The sequence below is a fragment of the Taeniopygia guttata genome, chromosome 12, assembly GCF_048771995.1.
Source record: "Taeniopygia guttata chromosome 12, bTaeGut7.mat, whole genome shotgun sequence".
In the NCBI taxonomy this organism is placed as follows: domain Eukaryota; kingdom Metazoa; phylum Chordata; class Aves; order Passeriformes; family Estrildidae; genus Taeniopygia; species Taeniopygia guttata.
In genome coordinates, this window is record NC_133037.1 from 11598757 (window position 1) to 11623046 (window position 24290).

Here is a 24290-nt window from a genome sequence, read left to right on the forward strand (position 1 = left end):
CCCTGCAGGTGTCTCCCGGCCTCAGCCTTGCTTGCACCACCCTGTACTTTGCACAGGGCGGCCGCACTCTGCTCTGCACTGCTCTTATCTCCCAGCTGTGCTGAAAGCAGCAGCTCCAGTGGCACAAGACAAGTTTCCTTGTTGGCCCAGAGCTGCTGTGGGCTCCCTGGGCCAGCTCCGCTGTTGGTGCAGGGTCTGACACCCCTCATGTGGAATTTAATGACCCCCCATGCTGGCCCTAGCTGAGCACGTGCTCTCACAGGATCTCTGGGGAAAGGGAACACAAAATGGGTGTGTAAAGGGGTGCAGAACAGGTATAAAGCATGAGTTGTGTTTGATGCCACATTTTATTGTGCACACTCACTCAAAATTCCGGCTTTGAGGCTTGGCCAAGCTTTGTAGAGGATTTTGTGTTTCAGTCACCCAGAGAGAAGAAGCACCCAGGAAAAACTGCGTGGCTGGATGCAGCCCCTTTGGAGACATCTAGGTGGTGGATGAGCAGGGAGCAAAGCCAAGCTTAGAAATCCCTGTAGTGCCTGGGGCTGGGACCAGCTGTGCTCAAGCACTGGCCAAGGTAAACCTAGCTGTGTCTTCTCCAATGGTGCTGAGGTGAGAGTTATTAAATCAAATCCTCCCACGGCTGCTGCTTGTGCCATGAGCACTGGGACCAGGGGGATGAGGTGCCATGTCCAGTGCCCTGCACACACACCAGTGCCGCTCCACGCCTCCCTCTGCCAGCCCCGCTGCCCTCTCCAGCCCTGCTAGATGCCAGCCAGGACAGTTTATCTCCTGCGCCCCAGGCGGGCCATCAGCTCGGCATTGGCAGCCGCCTTGGCCTGCAGTTCCTTCTCTCTGGCCAGGTCGAGCAGGATTTTCAGTAAGTGAGTGTGGACATCGAATGACAGGGACACCTTCCTCCCCTTTTTCCTGGGAGCCGCTCTCTTGGTGGCTGGGCTCATCAGCCAGGGCAGTGCTTGTCTTTCTGGTCCCTCTAGCAGTGACAGGCTGGCTTCATCTGGATGAGACCCTGCCCCCGAGCCATCGTCACCGCTCCTCACTTTGGAGGGATCTGGCAGCCTCTTGCTAGGGCTGGTGCTGTCCTGCCTCATCAGCTTCCCTCCATCCACAGCCTGGGGGGCTGGTGGGAGCCACTCATGGCTCTGTCCCTTCCAGGCCCTTGTTGGTGTCCCCAGGAGCAGCAGGAAGGAGAGCAGCATCCTGCCTCGCAGCGTGGCCAGGGGAGCCTGTGGGGAGCACATGGCTTGGCATCACCCCCATCACCCTGTCACCCACAGAGCCCCCCAGCTCCCTCACCAGCTGGTGGGGCTTCACCCTCCTTTTAGGAGCCCTTCATTATTCCACCCTGATTTTAACCCTCTTGAACAGAATGGGGAGTTTTGGGGAGGCTGAAGGGGAAATGGGAAGCAAATCACCTGGGTGTCCTTGTCCTCTCACACAGCCCCTGGCCAGATGCTGGCCATGCCCTCCATTTCACACCCTTCATGCCTTTGTCCCCCAGGGAAGGAGACAATCCTGCTCAGGAGGTGCCTGCCAGGGTACTGTGGCTGCTCCCCAACCCATTCCTGCCCTTTGGCCAGGGAAATGTCTGGGGTTTCAGGGCTGGGCAGGCAGTGGAGCATTCTTCCTCCCAAGCGTTCCCTGGCAGATGCCATTCCCCACTGTGTTGCTGGGCTCTTTGGGGCAAAAGCCACCCACCAAGGAGGGGCACGAGCCACTTGGACTAAAATACACAGCATATTAGTCACGTTGGGGTGACAGGGAAAGGAGAGTGGCCACAGGCCCTGAGCTGTGTCAAGCCTCAGCAACTTTGTCCACCCTCTCCCTCACCCTGGTCACAGGGAGGCCCCAGGGATTGCAGGATGCTGTGCTACAGGGTGGGGGTCAGGGTGCTGGGATGTGGGGTGGGGGTCAGAGCAGGTGCACAAATCCTGCTATATAGCTGCCTCTCTCCAAAATCAGCCACCCAGCAGAGTATCTCTGGGGTGAAGCCCTTTGGAGAGTACCAGAATAGGCAGCCAGGGGTGGTTAAGTCACTGCAAAATTAGGAATGAAAAGCATCTAACCTCCTGCAACCTCTTCCCCAGCCAAAAGCCCCTGAAAAGCACCGCTGAGGGCACAGCCTCACCATTTGCAGCAGGTCCTCGTCTCCTCGATGTTCAGGCAGTGCTCCCAGGGTGCAGGGACCACAATCTGGGCATTTGCTCTGCTCCCTGCCAAGCCCTGGCTCTTATCCTGTCCCAGCTCCACCTCTGACCCGCAGAGGGGGTGACAGTGACAGGGGGAAGGTGGCGGGGGGGTGGTGTGTGGAAATGTTTTTAATACATTTTGCCTAATGGCAGATGAAATCATCCCAGGATGTGGGTGGGTGTGTGCCCCCTTGCAGCTTCACCAGCTGCGTTTGGAGGGGATTCCAGGAACCTGGGACAGCTCAGTTGTTTCATGTTTGACTTGCAAGATGTTTTTTCTCCATCTAATTAGGCCTCCCTGCTCCTGTCAGGCTTGGTAATCACTTAAGGGAGGGAAAGAACATGCATATTGCCAGGATCATGGGCAGACCTTGGGGCATTGTGCCTCACAAGGCCCCTGGACAGCTCCTGGTACCAGTTTGGCACTGTCCTGACAGACTCCCTGGCCACATGGAGGACATACCTAGAGACATGTCACCTCCCTGCTGTGCCAAACCCAAGCACTGCTTTGGCCACTGGTTTGCAGGAAGGCAGTGACTTGCAGCACACCTTAATGTATTCCAACTGGGACACCACTGGTTTGCAGGCACCTGCACCAGCCCAGCCTGGCCCAGCCCCTCTGCCAGCTGCCAAGGTGGGTAGCAGCCTGTAGGCATTGCTGTGGGGTGAGCCCCATATACAAGGGTTTGGCTCCAAAGTTCCCCCCCTAGGGAATGTGGGAGCATCCCAAGGCTCTTGGGCTGGGTGGGCACTGCATGAGGTGAGTTGTGGGTGCTCAGCCCCATGGGCTGGCCAGGGCCAGGAGTCAGGGTGCCCAAGGTTCAGACCACTGCACTGCCCACCCCCGTGGTCTGAACCGATGGGTGACCCATCCTGTGCCACCCTCTCCAGGACAGCAGGGAACAGAAATAATGCCAGCTTTGTTCCTCCTCCCAGGGACAGGCAGGAACTCACACCCAGAAGCCAAAATTAGCTGGCAGCACTGATTCACACAGTACATTATGCAGCACCACAGACCCACGTGCTGACACGTCAGGGCCTGGACGGGGGGTCATGGCCTGGCTTGCATCAGCTGGGCACGTGCTGGGCACAGGGATGGGGCACTGGGCAGCTGGAAGGGTGAGGAACCCCAGCCAGCACTGCCAGCTGTGGGCAACTGGAAAGGGCAGCCCAGCTAGGGGGGGCACGGGGCACGCCTGAGTCAAGAGCTGCGCCCAAACTCCACAGCATCTCCAGCAACATGGCAAGAAGTGTGACATCTCCCTGTGAGCACAGCTTTAATCCACATCCCCCTGCGTTGGTACACACAGTCATTTGCTGTATATAGATACACACAGAGAACAGCAGTACGTGTGGGGGCCACAGAGCCCACCCGGCAGCCCTGGGGCTCTGGGGCAGGGCAGTCAGTCCCTACTCAGCCCTGGGGATGGGGGGAAGCAGGGGCTGCAACATCGCTTTCACAAAGCCTTTGAGAGTAACTGGGCGAGCAGGAGCCTCTTCTAACATAGCACCATCCTCAGGGTTTCCCTGCCAGGCCAGGGGGTGCAGGTGAGATCCCCCAGATTAAAGCCAGAAGTGCTGCTGGCAGGCGGGTGAGCTGGAGGGTAGCACATGGCAAGAGACTCCAGTCTCCCCATAGGTCATTGCCAAGCCATCACAGCCACAAAAGGGGAACTGGGCCCTAGTTGAGGTTAAGGTGGAATTTATTCAGATGGAGCTCACTGCAGGTGGGGGTGGGGGACATTGTGCAGGGAGGCACTGCCTGGCACAAGGATCTGGGCAGCCCTCCCAGCAGAGAGTGGAGAGGGAGTCTGGGGGCCTATGGGGGGCAGGAAAGGGTACAAGGCTATTATGGGAGGGGAGGGAGCCCAACTATGCCAAGTCCTACCTCTGCTTCCAGAGAGAGGGAACAGGGCTAAGAACCATTCTGTTGGCAACAAATAATTTAAAAGTCAAACTGAAAACAGCCTAGTGGGAAAGGGGGTTCAGAGCCTTGGTGGGAGGCAGTTTCCCATTTGACATAAATTTCACCTTAATGACAATAAACTGATATGAAATGAAAAACCCGTGAGCAGCATAAAGACAGGTTAGAAATAGCACCAGGTTCCTGCTGGGGCTGGTGCCACCACGGGCAGCCCAGCCCCGGCCAGGGCAGCAGCTGGGCCCCAGCTGCAGGCAGCCCTGCCTGCCCAGGCTCTGCCTGCACCTACACCTTTGGCTGCCCTCCCACCTTGCTGCCAGCACTGCCACGGGGATCTGTGGAGAGAAGAAGGTGCTGTCAGAGCCGAGGCTGGGACCAGCACTGTCCCCCCAGCTCTGCACTGCTGAGCCCAGGGCACAAGGTGGGGATGCTGCTGGGCCTGCTGGTGCCAGCAGCTGTGCCAAGCTCCGTACCTGCCCCCGGGCGCTGCCCGCAGTGCAGCTCACACTCCTCCTTGCTGTGGAAGCGGTTGAGGTTGCCCTGGCAGCCGCTGTAGACGAAGGGCCGGCACTGGGAGACTCTTTGGTTGTAGTACCACCGCAGGGTGTAGCGCTGGCACTGCCCCTCGTCCAGCGGCAGCCCGCAGGGCTCAGCTGTGGGGCAAACGCTGCTGGGGAGGGCAGGCAGGGCTGGCAGCACATGGGGGGTGGAGGCTGCCAGACCCACGTGGCAGAGGAGGGGAAAGCCCAGAAGGGCAAGACTGAGCATGGGAAGGGTTTGGCTGGAGGAGACCCTCTGTGCTCTGCCCAAATGCTGGAATTGAGGGCAGGAGACACCACTCTGGGCAAGCTGTACCCAGGGACAGCTCTCAGTAGAGAGCTGGGAGGTAGGTGGCGTGGGGACATGATGGCCACAGCACCCCTTGAAAGGATTATATAGGGACTCTCCAAAGGCTGCTGCCACTGGGGCTTCCCTGATCGCCTGGGGCCTTTGGCATCTGTCCTGTGGCTCATGACCAGAGCACAGGAAACCTGCCAGGGCAGCAGCTCCCACCACCCCAGCACAACACCCATCACTGCTGGTGACAGCTTTGGTGACAGGGATAGAGCAAAAGGTCTGCATGGTGTGGGCAGCACAGTGATAGGAAAGGTGCAACCCTCCCAAGTACCAACAAGAGGGCAGGAAAACCCAAATCCCCCCAGACAGAAGGCACAGGAACCCACTGCCCAGCTGGGTGTGAAGACACCATCCCAGCAAAACCTGAGGCAGCTCTATGGCTTCCCCCAGTAGCTTAGCTCTCAGTGCCAGGTGAGTGCAGGGAAGCTCACCATCCACTGTGGGTTGCTCCAAGCTGTCCATCTCTGGGACCTCATCATAGTCATCCTCCTCTCCGTCCATGCTGTCATATGTGAGGTCGTCATTGTCGAGCATGATCTGCCTGTCCTGCCCTGGGAGACAGCACCACACATGAGCAGTCCTCACCACACACATGGAGCACAGGAAAAGGGGGACAAGGACTAAAAGCACATGGATGACACACCCTCATCCTCCTCAGCGTGTGACAACTTCAGCACAGGCACTGTGTGAGCACTGCCAGCAAGGAATGGCTGGGTGGAGAAGGACCCTGTCAAGGGGACACAGGCATCAGGGAAGAGGCAAAGGAGTCTGGGCTGCTTTCCCCTTATTTCCCAAGGGAAAACCACCCCTTTCAGGTGAGGAGCAGTCTAGCACTACCCAACCCTGGTGCAGCCTGACAGGGTACATGAACAGGGATAGTGGACCTGGAGATACCCTCTCTTCTCCCTGCACCACAGGTCAGGGCTGCCATGGGGGCTTCTGGGGGAGGGACAGGCAGGGGAGGCCGAGAGAGACAGCACCCACTTGGAGCCCAGCAGGAGAGGGACAGGGGAGGGCACAGGGAGGCACACATGCCCATGTCACCAGATCTCACAGATCCTCCAGACTCTCCATCACCTGTTTGGTCATGCTCTTTCTCCTGGCGGACGATTCTTCCTACTCCCTGGGCAGGGTGGAAGCTGCTCCTGGCCTGAGCCCCCCAGCCTCCTTGGAGAGAAAGCACCCACCTCATCCCAGCCCACCCCTTGCCTCCATCCCTCCAATCCCACTCCTCCAGCCTACCCTTCTCTCCAGCACTGCTGAGCCCTGCGAGACCCCTGCCCCAGTTCTGACACCCGAGAATAGATGGGGTACAGTTCCTGTGATCCCCTCAGTTGGGCAGACCCTGGCAGCACCCAGACCCCACTGGCACCATCCTGAGCCAGCTGTCCCAGGAAGTGATGCCCTGTGCCATCACTTCTGCCACCCCTTCTCCCTGTGCAGGCTCCCAGACTAATGCTGACCCTTACTGAAGGGTCTTGGAGGGTGCCAGCCACCTCCAGCTCCCCAAAACCAGTGGCACACCTGGGTGCCTGGGCTCCTTTTGTGCCACACGTGTGGGGCAGGGGGATAGGAAGGAAGAGCTGCAACCTGAGTGCTCACGTGAATCCTGGTGCTGTGGAAAGTGGCCACCACAGGCTGTAGGAGAGACAGGATGGGAGTCAGGGGCAGAAGGTCCAGACCCCCAGCCCCAGGGCAGCAGTGGGGATGCTCACCACAGTGCTGGCTCATCTCCTGCCTGACGAAGGCACGGATCTCCTCCTCCTGCCAGCCACATGAAGGGGCAACGATAGTTATGGGGGGTGGTGCAATTCAAGAGGAGGATAAACCCTTTCCCCAGGGTCTAGCAGAGCCCAGAGGTGAGGGCAGCCCCTACATCAGTGGCAGTGAGATGGATCCAGCACCCCTTCTCACCCCAGTGACCTGAGTGCCACGAGCCTGTGCTGGCTCCCTTCTGGCTCCTTACCGTCATGCCTGGCTCCCCCTTCTCCCCACGGAGCCCGTGGGTGCCAGGACTGCCCTGGGGACAGCAGAAAGGAGGTGGGAAGCTGGCCCTGGCTGGAGCTCATCCAGGCAGGGCCAGGCACCCACACACTTACCTGCTCTCCTCTCTCGCCAGGGATGCCAGGCATGCCACGTGCACCTGGCACTGACTGCCCAGGGGGGCCTCTCTCCCCCTGCAAAGGACACGTGCTCAGGATCTGGCTGCTGGTCCTGGAGTCTCTCTGCTCTCCCCAGCACCATGGAGGTGCTGCTTTCCCCACGCCTGCACCCCAGGGATGTCAGTGTAGGTGGGGATGGGGACAGGTCCAGCTCAACTCAAGGACAAGCAGGGTTGCAGACTCCTCCCCTCAGACTCCATCCCCTGGGCAGGGGGACACAAGGGAGGAACCCAAAGCCAGCGAGCTGGCAGGGCAGGACAGAGCTGGGACATGACTCCAGATGCCACCCACCCCTCACCCACTAAGGGGACTGGGCCCTCCCATCCTCACAGCCCCAGGGGGGACCATGTGAGACCTGTGGTGAGGACTTACCTTCTGGCCCTGCATGCCCTCAGGACCTCGTGGGCCAACGCTCCCTGAGGGCCCAGGGGGGCCAGGAGCACCGTCACTGCCCCGGGGACCAGGGCCACCCATAACACCCGGGGCACCCTGGAGGAGAGCAGAGGGTGAGGCCAGGGTTGTCAGAGCCCCCGACTTCAGAGCAGATGCCATGGACATCCTCTGACCCCACAGCTGGGCATCCCCAAAGAAACAGCACTGGTGCTTTCTCATAAAGAGCAGGGAATTGTCATTCATTGTTTAGTGACATAATCTAGAGCAGTGCTGAATGATTCTCCTGGGAGCATCAGGCATATGCTTCCAACCAAGGCTGTATCCTGGTACAAGCATTGTGGTGCAATGCATCCCATCCCTTTCCAGCCTGCTCACCCGGTCTCCTTTCTCTCCCTGGTCTCCTTTGGCTCCCTGCTGCCCATCAAATCCCCGGTCACCCTGCAAAGAGGAAGGGACAGGCAGCAGGGGACACACGGTGGGGGGCCAGGCAGGGAGGAGATGAAGTGCCAGCACGGATTTTCCCAGCACTGCTCTAACCTACCTTGGGTCCCATGAGCCCTTCTTTTCCAGGAATGCCTGGTGGTCCTGACAGACCCAGTTCTCCCTGGGGGACAAAGCAGATGTCCATCAGCCACCAGCCATGCTTTCTTGTCCCACTCTGGTGTCAGCGTGGTGCTTACCGGCTCTCCTTTCCTCCCTGGCAGTCCTGAGCGCCCTGGGATCCCTGACTCTCCCTAAAGCAGGCAGGAGAGAGGCATGGCAGTCAATCCTTCACCCCTCAGTGCTCACCCCAGAGCTCACTCACAGGCAGAGGAGGGGACCCCACGACCCTGCAACAGGGTCAAAGTCTGGCCTCAGCCATCTCCCCACTCCCGCTGGCTGATGGAGGGGATCCAAAGGGCCACAGCCTCCAGGCAACATCCTGCAGCACCCTACAGGCACCCACTCACCTTCTCGCCCTTGTCCCCATTGAGGCCACAGGCACCTTTCATGCCCCGGTCACCCTGCAAGGATGGGAAGTCAGAGCCATGCCAAGGCAGGACTAGTCTTGGCCAGGAGAGCACTGACAGCCAGAGAAGCCAACCCACCTTGAGGCCACGCATGCCCAGGGGTCCCATGTCCCCTTTCTCCCCCCGGGCCCCGGGGATCCCGTCGCGGCCAGGCTGACCCTGTGAGAGAGCACACAGCGTGAGCAGGGCCTGCTCCTGCCCTGCAGCGGGGTGCCAGGGGCACAGACACAGCTCCTCACCGGCTCCCCAGGCTCTCCTGGTGCTCCAGCCTCTCCCTGGGGAAGGCAAAGGCATCAGTCAGGGCAGGTGAGGGGGATGGTGCCACCAGCATCCCTCAGCAGAGGGGCTGCACAGTTTCGTACCTTCTGCCCGCTAGGGCCACGTGCCCCAGGGAAACCCATGGCGCCCTTCTCTCCTTGTTCACCCCTCGTGCCCTGCAAGCAGAAACTCAGATCAGCACAGGGCAGGAGGGAGAGCTCCAGCCACTGCATGGCCACAGCATGGCCGTGGTCACCCCCAAGGCCAGGTCTGGCAGGTCCCCTTGTACCATGTCCCTGCTAGCAGCAGCACACAGGGCACAGGGATGCCATCATGCCCTGCTTCCTCTGCCCCTTGCCCTGTCAATAGCCCTCCATGATCCCCAACCCAGCAGCTCCCAGCCCTGCACAAGTTTCCCCCAGCCCTGTACCTTCTCTCCGAGCATGCCTTGCTCCCCCTTGTCCCCCTTGTCCCCTTCTGTGCCCTTCAGGCCACGGTCTCCCTGCAGAGGAGGAAACACAGGGAGGGGTCAGGGGATGAGAAGAAGCTCAGGCACACATCGCGATGGGGAGGACAGACTCCCTGGGAGGAGGAAAATGGGCGTTTGTGGGGTGGCTGAAGGAGAGGGAAGAATATGCTCTGCAAGGGAGGGTACCCCAGCAGGAAAAGCTCCTCCAGCTCTTCCCAGAGGGACAGGAAGGATGGGGAGAGTGAGGCTAGACAGCTCTTACCGGCTCCCCCTTGCTGCCCCGTGCTCCAGGCGGCCCCTCCACCACCACAGTGTCACCCTGTACACCCAGAGCAGACAGAGGTGGGCATGAGAAGGGGGGCCAGGGCTGCTGCCTCCTTCCCATTGCCCCCTGCCCCAAGGACTCACCTTGTCTCCTTTGGGTCCTGGAGCTCCAAGGTCTCCCTGTGAGGATGAGGTGAGATGAGGATGCACAGCAGGGAGCAGGCAGCACCCCCCTGGGCACCCCAGTACCCGGAGATGCATAATTCTCCCCCCATCTCCTCAGCCCGCTGAGTCCCTTACCTTGTCCCCACGCTCCCCGCGGTTCCCAGGCAAGCCCTGAGGGGGAGAAGAGAGGTGTGGTCAGGAGGGGGCCTGGATCGGGGTGCAGCTGAGGAAGGGGGGTACTTACTGCTGGCCCACGATCCCCTTCTGGCCCTGGGCGCCCATCCTCACCCTGCAAGAAGGAAGGGATATGAGAAGGGGGTTTAGGAGGGGGGCACCCCAGCATCACCCCACCCCAGGGTCAGCTGCAGCTCTGGCTCAGAGACCTGTCAGGGCTGGCACTGTGAGCCTTCCTGTCGCTGGCTGTGGGGACATGGTGGGGACTGTGGCAGTACCTACCCGTGGTCCTGGGTCACCACGTTCACCTCTGGCTCCTGGCAGCCCGGCCCCTGGAGCACCCTGCCAGAAGAAGGCAAGAATTCACCCCCATCCTCACTGCCCACAGCTCCTCCCAGCCCTGCCAGGTACCCCCATGCCAGGGGACACCCCACAGTCCCCATCACCTCTCTGGCTGCCTGGCGCACAGGAGGCTCCCATGTGCCACCATCCAGAGTGGGCTCAGCACCCTCCGGGGTGAGGGGGCTGCAGGGACACTCCACAAGAGAAGCAGCCTCCCACCTCTCATGCTATAGGGCTGCCCCTGGTCCTACCTTGTCACCCTTCGGGCCAGGGGCCCCTTGTATGCCCTAAAAGAAAGCAGAAGGGTGAGCAAGCCACGGGAGGAAAGCAATGCCAGACACATCGCTGGGAGCCCCACCGTGGTACTGCAACTCCAGCACCAGCCTGCCCCAGGGGCCAGGGAGGTGCCAGCTGGTCCCTGTCAGCCTGTCTGAGCCAGCAGGGAAGCCAGGCAGAACCCACATGCCCAGGAATGCTGTGGCACCATACTCACAGCCGGCCCTGGGGGTCCCACAGGTCCTGGTGGTCCAGCAGCGCCATCCCTGCCTGGAAAGCCGATCAGACCCTGGCAGGGAGAAAGCAGGAATGGGCAGAGGCTGTGGCTGGGAAGAAAAGGGGCTTGCCTGGACCTTGCTGACACTGCACAAGGGTTCAGGGTCACCAGGACTAGTGATGCCGTGTTCTGGTTGTACTTTACCCTCTCTCCTGGAGGACCTGGAGGGCCAGGCTGTCCATTGTCCCCTCTCAGGCCTGGCTGTCCTGGCATCCCGGCAGTGCCCGCTAAGCCTGGGGGTCCTGGCAATCCTGGCAAGCCAGTGTCACCCTGAAGTAGGGAAGTAAAAGATGAAGATCCTCACGAGTGTGCTTTTCCTTCAGCCAGCCAAGCTAGAGCATCACTGGGGCATTAGGGGCATGATCAGAGCCAGGGTGACATGGGGACAGGGGTTACCTTCAAACCTGGAGGCCCGTCCTGTCCTGGTGGTCCCCGTGCACCGACACCCACTGATCCCTGGAAGGTGGCAGAGAGCATGTGGCACACCACCTGGCTGGTGGGCACAGGGGTGCCAGGGCCATCATGTCACACAGAGCATCCCCCAGGGTGGGGGATCCCCCTGGGAGCAGGGGACATGTACCTTCTCCCCTTTGGCTCCAGAGGATCCCTTGGCTCCCTGTGAAGACACCAAGCCCCCAGGAAGACCTGTGGCAGGGGCACAGATCCCAGCCCCCACCAGCATCCACTGTCCCCAGTATCCACCCATCACCCCAGTATGCCTCCTACTCACGTCTTCCCCAGGATCTCCTGGCTCTCCAAGCCTTCCTGGCTCCCCCTGGCATGGAAAAACAAGTAAAAAGCAGATGTGGGATTATGAACTGGGGAGCAGCTGCAGCTGGCTCTCCACACTGTGGCCAAGCAGCCAGGGAGCTGGGACCACACAGCCCCTCTCCACTGACCCCCAGGGCAGCGCTCACCTTCTCACCCTTGGGGCCTGGCAAGCCTCGGTCACCCTTGGAGCCCTGTCAGGGACAGCAGCGTCAGGGGAGAGGGCAGCCACAGGGCTGGCTTGCCCCTCAGCAGGCAAGGGTGGTGGGAGGGGACAAGGTTAATGGCAGGGAAAGGCCAGTGAGGGGAGATGAGGGTTATGGAGTGTCCAGGTTTGTGGGGTGACTCACGGGCTCTCCCAGCAGCACACCCTCCAGCAGTGCCGGCTCACCCTGCAGGGCACACACGGGTGCTCAGATGTGCCCACTGCAGATCCCAGCGCCCAGCAGACCCTTGCCAACCCAGCCCTCACAGCCTGGCTCCTTACCTTCTCTCCCTTGGCTCCAGGGGGGCCAGCGATGGCCTGGGGCAGAGGACAGAGTGGGCAGGTGAGCAGAGCCATGGGGATGCCATGCCATGCCATCCTGTGATGCCATGAGAGCTCTGCACTCACCTGCCCCGGGGCTCCAGCATCCCCTGGCTCTCCCTTGGGACCAGCAGGCCCCGAAGGTCCCGGTAAGCCCTGGCACAAGTGGCACAGCCCTCAGCCTCAGCTGCAGCCAAGCCAGGCTGAGCTGAGTGAGGGTCCCCCTGGGATGGGGCAGGGTGAGCACCAACCTACCATCTTCCCAGGCACTCCTGCCTCGCCGTCCTTCCCTGGCACGCCATCCCTGCCCGGCACGCCTGGCTTCCCGCTCTCCCCCTGCAGCCAGTGAGAGTGGGGATGGGGCGTGGGGGCCCTAGAGCCCCCCAGGCAGCCCCAGGCACCCACACCGATGGCAGCCAGACGTGGGGGACAACACACTCACCACTTGTCCCGGCAGCCCAGGCACACCCGGCGGGCCCTGCAATGGAGACGTGAGCAGAAATCAAGCAGCATCCCAGGCACCAGGAACAGCCAAGGGGTGGGTTTGGGGAGCTGCAAATACCTACCCCTGGGCCGGGGGGGCCAAGGGGTCCTGGCAGGCCCATGTTGCCCTGGGGGCCAGGCAAGCCCTGCAGTGGAAACAGACACGTCAGAGAGGGGATGGAACAGCCAGGACCTTGGCTGCCCCTGTGGGAAGATGTTCTGGGGTGGGACTGGCTGATTTTGGGGAGGCTGGATGGCTTTGGGCAGCCAGGTGGGTACAGGCATGGAGGATATGAGTACTCACACGGATGCTGGAGCCAGGCTCCCCCGGATCACCCTGGGAAGAACACGCTGCATCAGCCCCACCACCCCAACTGACCAGCTGCTTTGGTCACAGACATATCTTCATAGCCAAATGTCCCTCCCTCCAGCCCAAAACTTCCTGAAATGTGGTGCTCCCTACAGTCCCCAAATCTGGCAAGGCACCCTTTCCCTCTGCCAGGCTGGACATGGCAATGCTGATGCAGATGCCAACGCCGCTGCCTTACCTTGGCACCAGCTGGGCCCTGGGTCCCTGGTGCGCCAGTGCTGCCCTGCAGGGGACAAGGGGACATTATTGGGGTGGTGCTTGCTGGTGGCACAGAACAGGGAGGGGGCAGCAGGACCACTCAGTCCCAGCAGTGCCACCCCACCTCTGCTCTGCGGGGGAATGCCCACCCTGGCTGACATCACCCTTGCATGAGAGTCCCCTGCACGTGGTGCAAGGTGGCTCCTTACCGGAGGTCCTGGGGGTCCTGGGTCTCCCTGATTGCCCTGAAGGGAGGAAGAAATGGGATCACTGCAGAAATGGGTTTTCCCCAGTGGGAGCAGGGGGTGTCCCCAGGGAGAGCAGACCCAGACAGTGCCAGCAGCTCTTGTAAGCACCAAGTAAGACAAGCCTGGACAGGTCCTGCTAAGATGCAGAGGGCCAAGGACCCAGCCCAGCAGCAGGGTGACCCCCACAGTTTCACCAAGCATTCAGAGCCAGGAGCCCCCGGCTGTGTGCTGAGGTGGTGGGGCACAGGGACATGGGAGACACACAGACACCTACCGGGCGTCCCAGCACGCCAGGAAAGCCTGGCAAGCCCTGCAAAGAACCACATCAGAGTCAGTGGACAAGGGCAAAGCCAGCACTTCCACAGCCCTGCCTGCCCCCCATTCCCAGTGTGTGGTACCCAGCCAGGGCATTTAGGAGGGGCAGGAATAGGGAGAGGTGTGGGGAGAAGGAGGTGAATGAGGCATAAACACTCCTCTTGGCGCTGGTGCTGCCTGGTGTGAGACCACAGGAGCTCCCCCAGTCCCAGCCTGCACCTCTCCACCATGTCCCCACTCACCGGCTTCCCCTCAGGGCCTGCCAGCCCTCTCTCACCCGGGAGACCCTGGAGCAAAGGATGGAGACAGGGATGGGGTCAGAGCCAGGCAGGGTCCGGGGCCAGCGTCAGGCAGGGCAGCAGTGCAGTACTCACGGGGTTGCCGTCCCTGCCCTTCTCACCAGGCTCCCCTCGGTCACCCCTCAAGCCACCTTCACCCTGCAGTGGGGACAGGCACAGGGTCACAAGACAGGCAGGGATGTTCCCATGCCCTCCCTGGGCCTGCCAAGGGTGTGCCCAACAGTGCCCTCACCCAGGGCTGTTGACATGGGAGACATATAACCTCAGACCTTATCTCCTTTGGGTCCCCGCTCGCCCTCAGCTCCTGGCTCACCCTGTGTTGGGAAGAAGACAGATGCCATCAGCCCTTGCTGCCCCTTTGCCCCACCACCATCCTCAGCCCCAGCTCATGATGCTGCCCCAGCTCAGCTGTCTTGGCTGCCCTTCTCCCTTCAGACCAGCCACACACCTTGGCTCCTTTGGGACCGACGGGGCCGCGTTCGCCTGGCAGGCCCATCAGGCTGCCCTCCACCACGTCCACCTGTGGGCAGGGCACAGTCAGGGCCAGCACCCTGGGGACCTCAGGAAGGACTCCTCAGGGACAAAGCCCTCTCCGGGTCCCTGAGCCAAGGGACTGGATGTGGCCATTCATCCCCAGAGGGGCAGACTGGCACCCTGATGATGGTCCCCAGCAGCAGCCATCACCTACCTTGGGCCCTGGGGGCCCTGGGGGTCCAGGCAAGCCATCCCTTCCCTGAGAAGGGTAGAGAAATAGGTTGAGTGTCAAAGGGCACGGGAGAGCAGAGCCTGCCTGGTATGGCCACTCCTGGCCTCCACAGGGCATCGGCCCGCCCCACAGAGAGCCCTGCATCCCCTCAAGAGGGGCACAACACAAGAGGGGATGGAGGGCCCCACGTCCCTGTCCCAGCTCACCTGCTCACCTCGGTCGCCCTTCTCTCCTCGGTCACCCTGTGAAGACACGGTGGTGGCTGTCACGGGGCTATCCCCAAGCCCCTAGACCAGGTCCCCCAGACTTCACCTGGCAGCTCCGCACACACTCACCTTCTCTCCGGACCTCCCGGATTCCCCCAGCTCCCCAGCCCGGCCCGGCACCCCAGGAATGCCTGGCTTGCCAGGCTCCCCTGGCTGCCCAGGCGGGCCCTCGGGACCCCGCTCACCCACGGCCCGGCCCATGGGGCCCTGGGGGCCGGGGGTACCTGGGTCTCCCTTGTCACCTTTGGGTCCTCGCTCGCCAGGGAAGCCTAAGGAGCCCTGCAAAACAAAAGCTGCGCTGCCAGAGCCAGCCCTGAGGCGGGGCTGTGAGCCCTCCCCAGCACCCCAGGGCTGAGGTGGCTGCGTGGACCCCCAGCCAGCCCAGAAAGCAGGAGTGGGGCAGAGCTGGGGCTCGGCACTGAGCCCGGCTCCACTCACCTCTCGGCCTGGGGGCCCCCTTTCTCCTGGATCCCCCCGACTGCCCTTCTGGCCCCGCAGCCGCTCAACCGCCGGCGGAAACGAGTCTGAGCTCCCGTCATAGGCACCCGTGAGCTCCTTCAGGGATGAAACCTGGCAGAGAGGAGAGAGCCACCAGTCAGGGCAGAAGTGGAGCCCAGCTGCAGCAGTGCTCCACAGTCCTGCTAACCCATCCTAAATTGCTCGGATCCCCCACCACCTCCCATGCCCTCATCCTGCTGCCATGCGGCAGGAAAAAGCCCCAGCCTGACAGTCAGGAAATACATACCTTGATGCCAAGCCCTTCCAGGCCACGTTCAATGTTCTGCAATAAAAAGACATTAAAACCAAAATAGGTTCCCACCACAGAGGCTGTGGATGGTTGTCTGTCCCTCAGGGCTCATGCTGCTGTCCCAGCACAGCAGGTCAGGGTAGGGACTCACCACTGTAGGCCCAGGGTCTCCACGTGCTCCAGGGCTGCCAGGTCGCCCCTAGGTTTAGAGGAAAAGAGGGAATGAGAAGATGCCAGAGGTGCAGCAAGAGGGGTGAGCAGTGCTCACCCTTGGCAGGTTTCAGAGTTAACACTTTGTGCTGCCTGGCTGTGGCTGTGGCTGGGTGCTGGTAGCTTGCCAGGCTCAGTGCTGGGTACTCACCGGCTCCCCTGGCAGCCCAGGCTCCCCTGGGTCCCCCTGAAACACAGCAAAGGGATCAAGGGGAGCAGTCAGGCTGCCCAGCACCAACTGCAGCACCAGGGTCCAGCCCTGTTATCTTGGGAGTGGGGACTCCTGCTAGGGACTTATTCCCTCTGGCATCTGGTCCTCCCCAGACCTTTGCCTTGGGGGACTGGGGGGCAGGAGCACGCTTACCTTTGGTCCAGCCACCCCACGGAGGCCTGGGGAGCCCTAGAAGACATGGAGGTGACACAATAGCACCTGGCCCCCATAGACACAGGGCAGTGTCCTGAGGGAGCCATGGATGGGGGTCCTGCCTGCCTCAGAGCAGTCTGAACTCCAGGGCACCATGGGGTGGAGGGCTACACACCTGGCCTGGGGGGCCAACCTGCCCTGGGACACCAGGAAGGCCAGGGGGGCCGAGGGGGCCTGGCACACCTCTGTCCCCCTGCTCGCCCTTGGCGCCGCTGCGGCCCTGCCAAGAGAGCAGTGTCACTGCCAGAGGCTGGGACCCAGGTCTGTGCCTGATGGGGGCAGGTACCCAGCACCCCCATCACACACTCCTCTTTGGGGACTACTCACCTCTCTCCCAGGTAGTCCTGCATCACCTTTGTCTCCCTAACCAGCAGAGAAAGGAGTTGGAGGGATGCTGCCCCATCCGCATGCCCCAAAATGGTGCTCCAGGGTGGAGCCACCAGGCTTGTGGGGATTACATGGGGACCACACAGGAACCATCTGTGGATCACTTCCTTACCTTTCTCCCATCCTCTCCTGGTGTCCCATCTTCTCCCTGGGAACAAAGGCCGCCTGTCAGCACTCCACTGAACCATCTCAACATGGGTACAAACCCGAGGGTGGCTCAGAGCATGGGGTTCTTTGCCACATCCTCCCCTTGCCTTATGTTGTGCTGGGATCAGTATCCCTCAGCATCCTGGGAGAGCCCCAAAGTCAAACCCTGTTTCCCCTACTCACATTCTTGCCATTCAGGCCAGGTTTGCCATCCTCACCGGGTTTGCCCTGGGAGGAAAAGAAAGGCAGTGAGGGAGCCCCACGGGCTCTCCACCAGCCAGAGGCAGCAGCAGCCAGGGGTGCCAGGGCCCCAATGGAGCCTCAAGGTGCATGGAAGGGGGAGCTGGGCTCAGGGCCAGCCCCACCAGATGGATCCAGCTGAGATCCACAGAGGGCATGGGACCCTAGGATGTGTCCCTAGGGTGCAGGGTGGTACTTACAGGCACTGGGCTGGTACTTACAGGCACGCCAGGTGGTCCCAGGGGACCCACGGGGCCAGGTGGCCCCTGCTCCCCACGCAGCCCAGGCAGCCCCTGTAGGGAAAGGAGATGGTGGGGGCACAAGGCAGCAGGGCACCCATCTGCCACAGCCAGCCCTGGGAGCAGGGAGTGTGACTGGCAGTGCCACTCTGCTGGGGACAGGGGAGTGTCTTGCTGCACTGCCCTGGACCAAGAAGCGTGGGACAGGACACTGGTCCTTTGCAAGCCTGATGGCCCCAGCAGGAACACAACCTAAGCCCACCCTCTCCAGAGGTACTTACATCCCGGCCAGGATCTCCAGGCTTTCCTGGGTCCCCCTGCAGACAAGGAGGAGGTGAGGACTGGGACATTCCCATCCTGCTGAAGATCCCCCCTCCAGAGCATCCCCAGCCTGGAGCAGAGGTCTGTGGCCATTCATCCCCAGGCACAGCTCCTCCCACCCCATCACCCCTCTGTCCCACAGCTCCTGCCCATGGCACCCAGGCACAGACATTCCCCCCACTGGGACCACACTCACCCGCAGCCCAGCCGGCCCTGGGGGCCCAGCTTTGCCTTCCAGCCCACTGCGGCCATCCAGCCCTGGTGGGCCACGGTCCCCCTGGAAGGGAGCAGGGAAGGATGGTTGGAGCTTTGGGGTGGGATGGGAGTGCTGTGGGGCAGCCCCCAGCCCCCAGTGCTCTCACCTTCTCTCCCGGCAGGCCTCGGTCCCCAGGGTCACCCTATGGGCCAGAAGAGAAGTGAGCCCCACTTCCCATTAACATGGGCACGGGTCCCCCATTCAGACCCCCATGGGAAAGGGGACACTTACCCGTGTGCCAGGGGGTCCACGGGGGCCCTCCACACCCTGCAGAAAGAGACACACTCAGCAGTGGGGCACGGGGGGAAAGAGGGGAGCCTGGGTGCTCAGCACACCAGCCCTGCACACCAGGACCCCGGCTCTCCTGCAGAACATCACCCACCATGCTGTCCCCATGCCTCCCACAGCAGGGACGTGGCACCTACCCTCTCTCCAGGCAGTCCAGGGGAGCCAGCATCACCCCGGGCACCCTTGGCACCGTCCTCACCTGGGTCCCCAGGGTCCCCCTGCCAGGGAAGGGCACGGTGGTCAGAGGGTACTGTGCTCTACCCAGCCTGTGCCAGAGTACACAGTGCTGGTGCGTGTGATTTAGGGGTGGAGTGAGAGGAATGGTCTCAAAATAAGAGGCACAGGCTAAAAAAGAAGTGGCTGGTGGGTGGGCAGCTCCTGCTGGGGGAGTGGGGGCCAGAGCGTGGTTGCAAAAGAAAGGCACCGAGCAGCACTGCTGAGCCAGGAGGCAGCTTGGCCACAGCTGGGACCACAGTGCCACCCAGCACAGAGCACAACCTGTGGCCAAAACTGTCCTGAGCCTAAGCTGGGTTGTAAAAGCAGAATGCCCAGAACGTTGGGTGCTGCCACAGGACCCCTGTGGGGCTGAGGAGCCAGGAGCACACCAGTTCCTTTGGAAACCTCAGCCCTACAGGGCCTCCTCCCATCACAGGGTATGAGTGTCAGCCCCTGTGCTCCCCATGTGCCTCAGTGGTGGTGCACACCAGCTGCACACAGCAGAGGCTGTTTTGGGCACGGAGGACTTGATCAACAATGATGCCAGCGGCCAGGCAGAGCCCAGAGGACAGCAGAGGGTATCCCACCACCAGTATCCCAAGGACTCATTATTCATTACCTTCTCACCCTTTCCCCCCACTCCTCCGAGCCCAGCATCAACCTGTGGGGCAGAGAGGAGCTGTTGGAGCACACGGGGCTGGACACCAGCCCATGGGCAGGGAGAAGGGAGGCAGAACTTACAGTTCGTCCTGGGGGTCCGGGAGGCCCCTGAAAGAAGGGCAAGGGAAGCAGATTAAGGGGAGCTGGCACAGCCCTGGGGAGGGCACAGCTGGCTCTGGGGTGGGGGGCCACATGTGGCCCTGCTATCACTCACTGGGTCCCCACGGTCACCCTTGCTCCCTGGTGCTCCAGGGCTGCCCTGCAGGAAAGAGGGATGGAGTCAGAGGGGGAGGGAATGGGGGACCCGTGGGGTGTGGGTCCTGTGGGATGGGGGGTACCCCTGGGGTAAGGGTGGGTGTGGGGCAATGAGGTGTTGGAGTGGTGGGTGTCCATGGAGCAGTGGGCACATACAAGGGGCTACTTACATTCCTGCCTTCAGGTCCTGGGTCCCCCAAGTCACCCTTCTCCCCGGGGGGGCCACGGTAGCCAGGAAGGCCCTGGTGGAGGGCAAAGGGAAGATGTGCATTAGCAGGAGCCACCCCGAGGCCACGAGTCTCTCTCCTGCCCCAGGGTGCCCAGCAGCCCTGCACTTACCCGGGGACCCCTGTCTCCAGGCTTGCCAGGCAGACCCGCTTCACCCTGTGGGGAAGGAGGGGGTGAGTGGGGGGCAGTGGGATCAGAGGCAGTGGGAAGGGGGGCAGTGGTCCTGGGGACCCTCACTTACCGGGGTGCCTTCGTCACCTTTCTCTCCTCGCTCTCCCTGAGGCACAAATCAGTGGGCACCGGCCAGGAGAGAAAAGTACAAGTGACCAGCATCCCCCTGCCCCCTGCCAGCCCCGCCTCTCCTCAGGGCCGCGGTGCCCCACAGCCCCGTGTACCACACTACCTCCTTGCCTCGCAGCCCCATCTGCCCAGGGCTGCCTGCTCGGCCCGGCTCCCCCTTCTCCCCGGGCTCTCCTGGGTCACCCTAGGCAAGGGAAGGGGCAACAGTCAGGGCAGGGTCTGGGCAGCTGGGGAGAGGAGGGGCACAGCCTGCAGGAGCAGCCCCTCTGGAGCCAGCCAGCCAGAGGGATGGATGGATGGACGGATGGAAGGGCAGTGACATCACCTTTGGGCCACTCCTGCCTGGGAGGCCAGCGATACCCTGGTTGTTGGAGAGGAAGAGCAGGTGTCACTGGGAACCTCGGTGACCCCTTGACAGGAGAGGGAGCAGGGCCATGAGCTGGTGTCCCCAGGGTGCCCCCAGACTCACCCGATCGCCCTGCTCGCCTTTGGGGCCAGCTGGCCCTGGGATGCTCAGGCCAGGGGGACCCTAGATGTGAAAGGACATAGCATGCAGCAGCAGCACAGGCACCATGGGTCTGGGGAGGGCTGTGCCATGTGCTTCCTATCCTCAAGGCAGTACTCACACTGGCACCTTTATCTCCTGCTTCACCCTTGGGGCCAGGAGGTCCTTCTGGTCCTGGGAAACCTCTGTCACCCTGGAGCAGATAAAATCAGCACCCCAAACCACCCTTTTTTCCCCCACTGCAGCTGTGGACCAGACCTGGGACCAGGATGAGTCCAACTACGCAATCCCCCTCCCCAGCCCACAGCCATGCCCAGAGGGTGGAGGGCACAGCTGGGCCAGGGTTACCTTCTCTCCAACACCAGCCACGCTGGGAGCCTGGAGGAGAAGCAGAGGAGACCATGCTGGGCACTGCCCGTGGCTCCCTGTCCTGGGGCTGGGGCAGGCAGAGGTGGGCAGCATCACTTACTGGCCTGCCGGGTGGTCCTGGATCGCCCTGCAGAGAGACAGGTGTCACTGCCAGGCCCTTCCCCAACAGACCCCTGCCACCCCACTGGGACCCCACTTTGAGCTCACCTTCTCCCCCCGGGGGCCAGTCGGTCCTGGAGCTCCCTGTGGCAAGATCAGAGACCTCAGGGAGCTGGCAGTGCCTGGGAATGTGCACCCAGGGCATGGCAGCTCCTGGCTCCACACACCCACTACCCTGGCTCACCTCTCTGCCTGATGGCCCTGGGTGCCCTGGGGCTCCCATCTCACCCTGCAGGAGAGGAGGAAGATGTGTGGGCATCCTGCCCAGGGCAGCGTAGGCATTACTCCACCATGCCATGCACCTACCTTCTCACCCTCTGGGCCCGGCACACCGCGGTCTCCCTGCAGAGCAAAGCAGAGGAGGGTTTCAGGGAGCCTTCCTCCCTCCACATCACACTGCCCCTACCCCACACACCGCCCCAGAGCTCTTCACGAGTCAGTCCTGAATCCCATGCAAGACCACTGGGTTGTGACAGCCATTCCCAGGCACTGCCACCACCAGGTCCCAGGGACACCAGGACCGGCCAATGCCCGTCTGCTTTGGCACCCTCTCACCTTCTCGCCCGTCTCTCCCAGCTCGCCCGGTGCCCCACGGTCTCCCTGGTATAGGAGAAACCAAGGGTCAGGGGCAGCAGGACCTTTGGGGACACCCTGGGTCCTGGCACAGAACCCAGAACCCCCTTCTCTCTGCCAAAGGCATGGCAGGAGCATCCCTTGGGTCCCTGTCCCGCTCACCTTCCTGCCCTGCTCCCCCGGTGGTCCTCGGGGACCCTGCAGAGGAGAAGGGAGACATTGTCACCCTCGGTGTGACAAGGCAAATGCCCAGGCTGTTCAAAGCACCGGTGCTCAAGCGTGCCCTCGGGGCTTGGGTCTGGCATGGCCAGCTCCTGCCTGCCTTACCTTCTCTCAGCAAACTCACCCTCTCTCCTGGGTCCCCGGGGCGGCCAGGTGGCCCTGGGAAACCTTCTGTGCCATCACCCTGGGGATTTGGAAAGGTGACAGCTATGCTCATGACATGGGGATGCCCATTAGATGGGAATCCTTGCTGGAGAGTGGTGTGAGGTCCAGCCCCAGCGGGCAGCACCTTCTTACCTTCTCTCCCTTCAGGCCAGGGGGCCCAGCAGGTCCCCGAGGCCCGGGGTCCCCAGGCAGGCCCTGCAAGAGAGAAAGTCTCAGCCCCTGGGGATGTGACTCAGCCCTGGGCACACACAGCCACTGCAGCCCTGATCCCCTCCGCCAACCCTGTTGGCCAAGGGGCTGAACTCACTGGGGCTCCAGGGTCCCCTCGAGGTACTGCCCCATCTACAAATCCAGGGGGGCCCTGCAGAGAGAAGGGTCAGGTCCTGTGTGGTTGCCCTGAGGGCTCAGTCCTCCCCAGCACCCTGAGAAACCTCCACCCAGCAGGGTAGAGGAGTCAGGGAAATGCACAGCCACTCACTCTCTCTCCTCGGTCACCCTTTTCTCCCTGCAAAGGTGAAAAAAGCAAATAAGGGAAGTTCTGGGCTGTTCCTATGCCCTCCTTGAACAGAAGAGGAACATTCTGGGGAGAGCCCATCAGTGGCATTAGTGCCAAGTGCCTCTCCCCACGCTGCCCAGCGCCTGCAACAGCTCAGGCACGAGCACCTGTGTGCAGGCACAGCCCACGAGCAGGGCCAGGAGGAGTCCAGCAGAGAGCAGCTCCAAGTAGCTGCCTGTTCCCCCTTCCCTCTGCCCACACACCCCCAGCCATCCCCATGCAGCACTGGGGACACACACGCACCTTCACAACCTCCCCAGGAGGTCCTGGTAGCCCCATGGGTCCGAGTGGACCAGGGGGGCCTGGATCACCAAGAGGCCCCCGTGGGCCAGGGATCCCAGGTGAGCCGGGGCTGCCCTGAAGGACAGAGGTGCTCCATCAGCTGAGGTCAGGCTGGGGGTGCTGGCAGAGACCCCTTCCCACCCGCATTCCCGCACCTACCGGCACACCCGGCTCCCCCCTCGGGCCCGGCAGCCCCCGCGCTCCGTCCGTCATCACCCGGGGCTCTCCCTGCAGCGGGAGGAAACGGCACTGACCCCCTGTGCCCCGTTGTGGCCACACAGCCCAGGAGGCTGGCAGGGAGATGGGGACACCCTGGGGCCGGGAGATGCCAGGCACCAAGCTGTGCCCACCAGGGTCCCCAGTGCTCCCCAGGGACCCCTGTGGGGCAGCCCCCTGTCCATCACGTACCGGTTCACCTTTCTCCCCCTTTGGGCCAGTAAGTCCCATGGGCCCACGTGTCCCCTGGGAAGGAAAGATGAGAATGAGAAAGGGGTTGGGTGTCAGAAGGGTTGGGGAGGGCTGGGGCCATACTCACAGGATCCCCTCGAGGACCAGGGGTGCCCTGGATGCCCTAGAAAACAACAGCTCAGGAGGTGAACACATCCCTGCCAGCCAGGGAAGTGAGGATGGGATGAGATGGAATGAGATGGCATGGCATGGCATGGCATGGCATGGCATGGCATGGCATGGCATGGCATGGCATGGCATGGCATGGCATGGCATGGCATGGCATGGCATGGCATGGCATGGCATGGCATGGCATGGCATGGCATCTCCAGCCAAAGCAAGGCTAGACAGTACACTTTGCCTGGGATACACACACAGGAGATAGCAGTGACCCTGCCAGCTGCTGAGACTCCCCCAGCAGAGGGAACAGGGAAGCAGAGGCTGGCTCAGGGAGCAGTCAGGGCCATGGGAAGGGCCCATTGTGCAGCAGCAAAGCCAAAGGACACCCTTACTCACTGGCTGCCCAGGTGCTCCAGGATTCCCAGGGCGTCCAGGGCTTCCTGGTCTCCCATCAGCTCCAGGAAATCCCTGCAGGACAGAGGAACATTATGCCAGCATCTGGTGTACCCCAGCAGTGCCAGGCTCCTTCAGCGCCCCAGGCAGTGCTGGTCCCAGCCCTGGCAGCTCAGGGCAGCCCCAAGGCAGAGCTGGGCTCCAGGGTGCCTTTCCCCATGTGCTGAGCTGGGCTGTGAGGGTGCAGTGTGGGGCTGGACTGGGGTTCTTCAGTGGGATTTCCCCTCCAGCATAGGTGTGGAGACCAAAGGGACAAGGGGCAGTGAGAGGCCCCGTGGAGCCAGGTCACTGTGTCCAGGGGTCCTGGGGTGCCTAGGTGAGGGGCCAGAGGTACTCACCCTGTCCCCCTTCTTGCCCGGACCCTCGGCACTCTCTCCTGGTGGACCCGGTGGCCCTGGTGGCCCTGGAGAGCCAGGAAGCCCATGGCGACCCTGGAGACACAGTGGAGAGGACAGGCTGGGTGGCAGGTGGTGGTCAAGAGGTGTTGCCTGTGTATCCCTGTAGCAAGGGCTGGACATGTCCTTGC

The 24290-nt window shown here is 62.0% G+C and overlaps 1 protein-coding gene and 1 long non-coding RNA gene across 2 annotated transcripts in view; one reads left to right on the forward strand and one right to left on the reverse strand.

Annotated features, from left to right (window-relative positions):
• Positions 1 to 87: 87 nt before the first annotated feature.
• Positions 88 to 4232, forward strand: LOC140684928 (uncharacterized). Its single transcript, XR_012057940.1, has 2 exons — positions 88 to 2841; positions 3144 to 4232. It is a non-coding gene; the product is annotated as an uncharacterized lncRNA (long non-coding RNA).
• Positions 3468 to 24290, reverse strand: part of COL7A1 (collagen type VII alpha 1 chain) — a 29718-nt gene continuing 8895 nt past the window's right edge. The window contains exons 32-120 of the mRNA XM_072934824.1: positions 24103 to 24195; positions 23708 to 23779; positions 23280 to 23315; positions 23153 to 23206; positions 22904 to 22972; positions 22706 to 22819; positions 22385 to 22411; positions 22214 to 22267; positions 22039 to 22101; positions 21866 to 21925; positions 21682 to 21717; positions 21502 to 21546; positions 21253 to 21288; positions 21131 to 21175; positions 20995 to 21030; positions 20888 to 20914; positions 20767 to 20796; positions 20540 to 20611; positions 20383 to 20442; positions 20239 to 20274; positions 20017 to 20097; positions 19855 to 19890; positions 19725 to 19769; positions 19556 to 19627; positions 19345 to 19389; positions 19212 to 19238; positions 19090 to 19131; positions 18392 to 18472; positions 18198 to 18233; positions 18073 to 18108; positions 17907 to 17987; positions 17671 to 17706; positions 17372 to 17443; positions 17094 to 17138; positions 16876 to 16911; positions 16704 to 16739; positions 16492 to 16596; positions 16317 to 16352; positions 16104 to 16139; positions 15894 to 15941; positions 15740 to 15775; positions 15433 to 15564; positions 15064 to 15273; positions 14935 to 14970; positions 14711 to 14755; positions 14471 to 14542; positions 14292 to 14336; positions 14098 to 14160; positions 13966 to 14010; positions 13683 to 13718; positions 13370 to 13405; positions 13141 to 13185; positions 12897 to 12929; positions 12676 to 12738; positions 12552 to 12587; positions 12365 to 12445; positions 12197 to 12265; positions 12071 to 12106; positions 11934 to 11975; positions 11733 to 11777; positions 11546 to 11590; positions 11396 to 11431; positions 11212 to 11271; positions 10960 to 11085; positions 10756 to 10827; positions 10514 to 10549; positions 10203 to 10262; positions 9991 to 10035; positions 9882 to 9917; positions 9726 to 9761; positions 9580 to 9636; positions 9279 to 9350; positions 8953 to 9024; positions 8830 to 8865; positions 8669 to 8749; positions 8531 to 8584; positions 8261 to 8314; positions 8122 to 8184; positions 7956 to 8018; positions 7560 to 7676; positions 7125 to 7202; positions 6992 to 7045; positions 6741 to 6789; positions 6616 to 6663; positions 6103 to 6192; positions 5669 to 5752; positions 5457 to 5576; positions 4602 to 4781; positions 3468 to 4463 (exon numbers count right to left, since the gene is read on the reverse strand). Of these exons, the coding sequence (XP_072790925.1) occupies positions 4414 to 4463; positions 4602 to 4781; positions 5457 to 5576; positions 5669 to 5752; positions 6103 to 6192; positions 6616 to 6663; positions 6741 to 6789; positions 6992 to 7045; positions 7125 to 7202; positions 7560 to 7676; positions 7956 to 8018; positions 8122 to 8184; positions 8261 to 8314; positions 8531 to 8584; positions 8669 to 8749; positions 8830 to 8865; positions 8953 to 9024; positions 9279 to 9350; positions 9580 to 9636; positions 9726 to 9761; positions 9882 to 9917; positions 9991 to 10035; positions 10203 to 10262; positions 10514 to 10549; positions 10756 to 10827; positions 10960 to 11085; positions 11212 to 11271; positions 11396 to 11431; positions 11546 to 11590; positions 11733 to 11777; positions 11934 to 11975; positions 12071 to 12106; positions 12197 to 12265; positions 12365 to 12445; positions 12552 to 12587; positions 12676 to 12738; positions 12897 to 12929; positions 13141 to 13185; positions 13370 to 13405; positions 13683 to 13718; positions 13966 to 14010; positions 14098 to 14160; positions 14292 to 14336; positions 14471 to 14542; positions 14711 to 14755; positions 14935 to 14970; positions 15064 to 15273; positions 15433 to 15564; positions 15740 to 15775; positions 15894 to 15941; positions 16104 to 16139; positions 16317 to 16352; positions 16492 to 16596; positions 16704 to 16739; positions 16876 to 16911; positions 17094 to 17138; positions 17372 to 17443; positions 17671 to 17706; positions 17907 to 17987; positions 18073 to 18108; positions 18198 to 18233; positions 18392 to 18472; positions 19090 to 19131; positions 19212 to 19238; positions 19345 to 19389; positions 19556 to 19627; positions 19725 to 19769; positions 19855 to 19890; positions 20017 to 20097; positions 20239 to 20274; positions 20383 to 20442; positions 20540 to 20611; positions 20767 to 20796; positions 20888 to 20914; positions 20995 to 21030; positions 21131 to 21175; positions 21253 to 21288; positions 21502 to 21546; positions 21682 to 21717; positions 21866 to 21925; positions 22039 to 22101; positions 22214 to 22267; positions 22385 to 22411; positions 22706 to 22819; positions 22904 to 22972; positions 23153 to 23206; positions 23280 to 23315; positions 23708 to 23779; positions 24103 to 24195 (5277 nt within the window). The 3' untranslated portion in view covers positions 3468 to 4413. The remainder of the gene's footprint in view (positions 4464 to 4601; positions 4782 to 5456; positions 5577 to 5668; positions 5753 to 6102; positions 6193 to 6615; positions 6664 to 6740; positions 6790 to 6991; positions 7046 to 7124; positions 7203 to 7559; positions 7677 to 7955; positions 8019 to 8121; positions 8185 to 8260; positions 8315 to 8530; positions 8585 to 8668; positions 8750 to 8829; positions 8866 to 8952; positions 9025 to 9278; positions 9351 to 9579; positions 9637 to 9725; positions 9762 to 9881; positions 9918 to 9990; positions 10036 to 10202; positions 10263 to 10513; positions 10550 to 10755; positions 10828 to 10959; positions 11086 to 11211; positions 11272 to 11395; positions 11432 to 11545; positions 11591 to 11732; positions 11778 to 11933; positions 11976 to 12070; positions 12107 to 12196; positions 12266 to 12364; positions 12446 to 12551; positions 12588 to 12675; positions 12739 to 12896; positions 12930 to 13140; positions 13186 to 13369; positions 13406 to 13682; positions 13719 to 13965; positions 14011 to 14097; positions 14161 to 14291; positions 14337 to 14470; positions 14543 to 14710; positions 14756 to 14934; positions 14971 to 15063; positions 15274 to 15432; positions 15565 to 15739; positions 15776 to 15893; positions 15942 to 16103; positions 16140 to 16316; positions 16353 to 16491; positions 16597 to 16703; positions 16740 to 16875; positions 16912 to 17093; positions 17139 to 17371; positions 17444 to 17670; positions 17707 to 17906; positions 17988 to 18072; positions 18109 to 18197; positions 18234 to 18391; positions 18473 to 19089; positions 19132 to 19211; positions 19239 to 19344; positions 19390 to 19555; positions 19628 to 19724; positions 19770 to 19854; positions 19891 to 20016; positions 20098 to 20238; positions 20275 to 20382; positions 20443 to 20539; positions 20612 to 20766; positions 20797 to 20887; positions 20915 to 20994; positions 21031 to 21130; positions 21176 to 21252; positions 21289 to 21501; positions 21547 to 21681; positions 21718 to 21865; positions 21926 to 22038; positions 22102 to 22213; positions 22268 to 22384; positions 22412 to 22705; positions 22820 to 22903; positions 22973 to 23152; positions 23207 to 23279; positions 23316 to 23707; positions 23780 to 24102; positions 24196 to 24290) is intronic.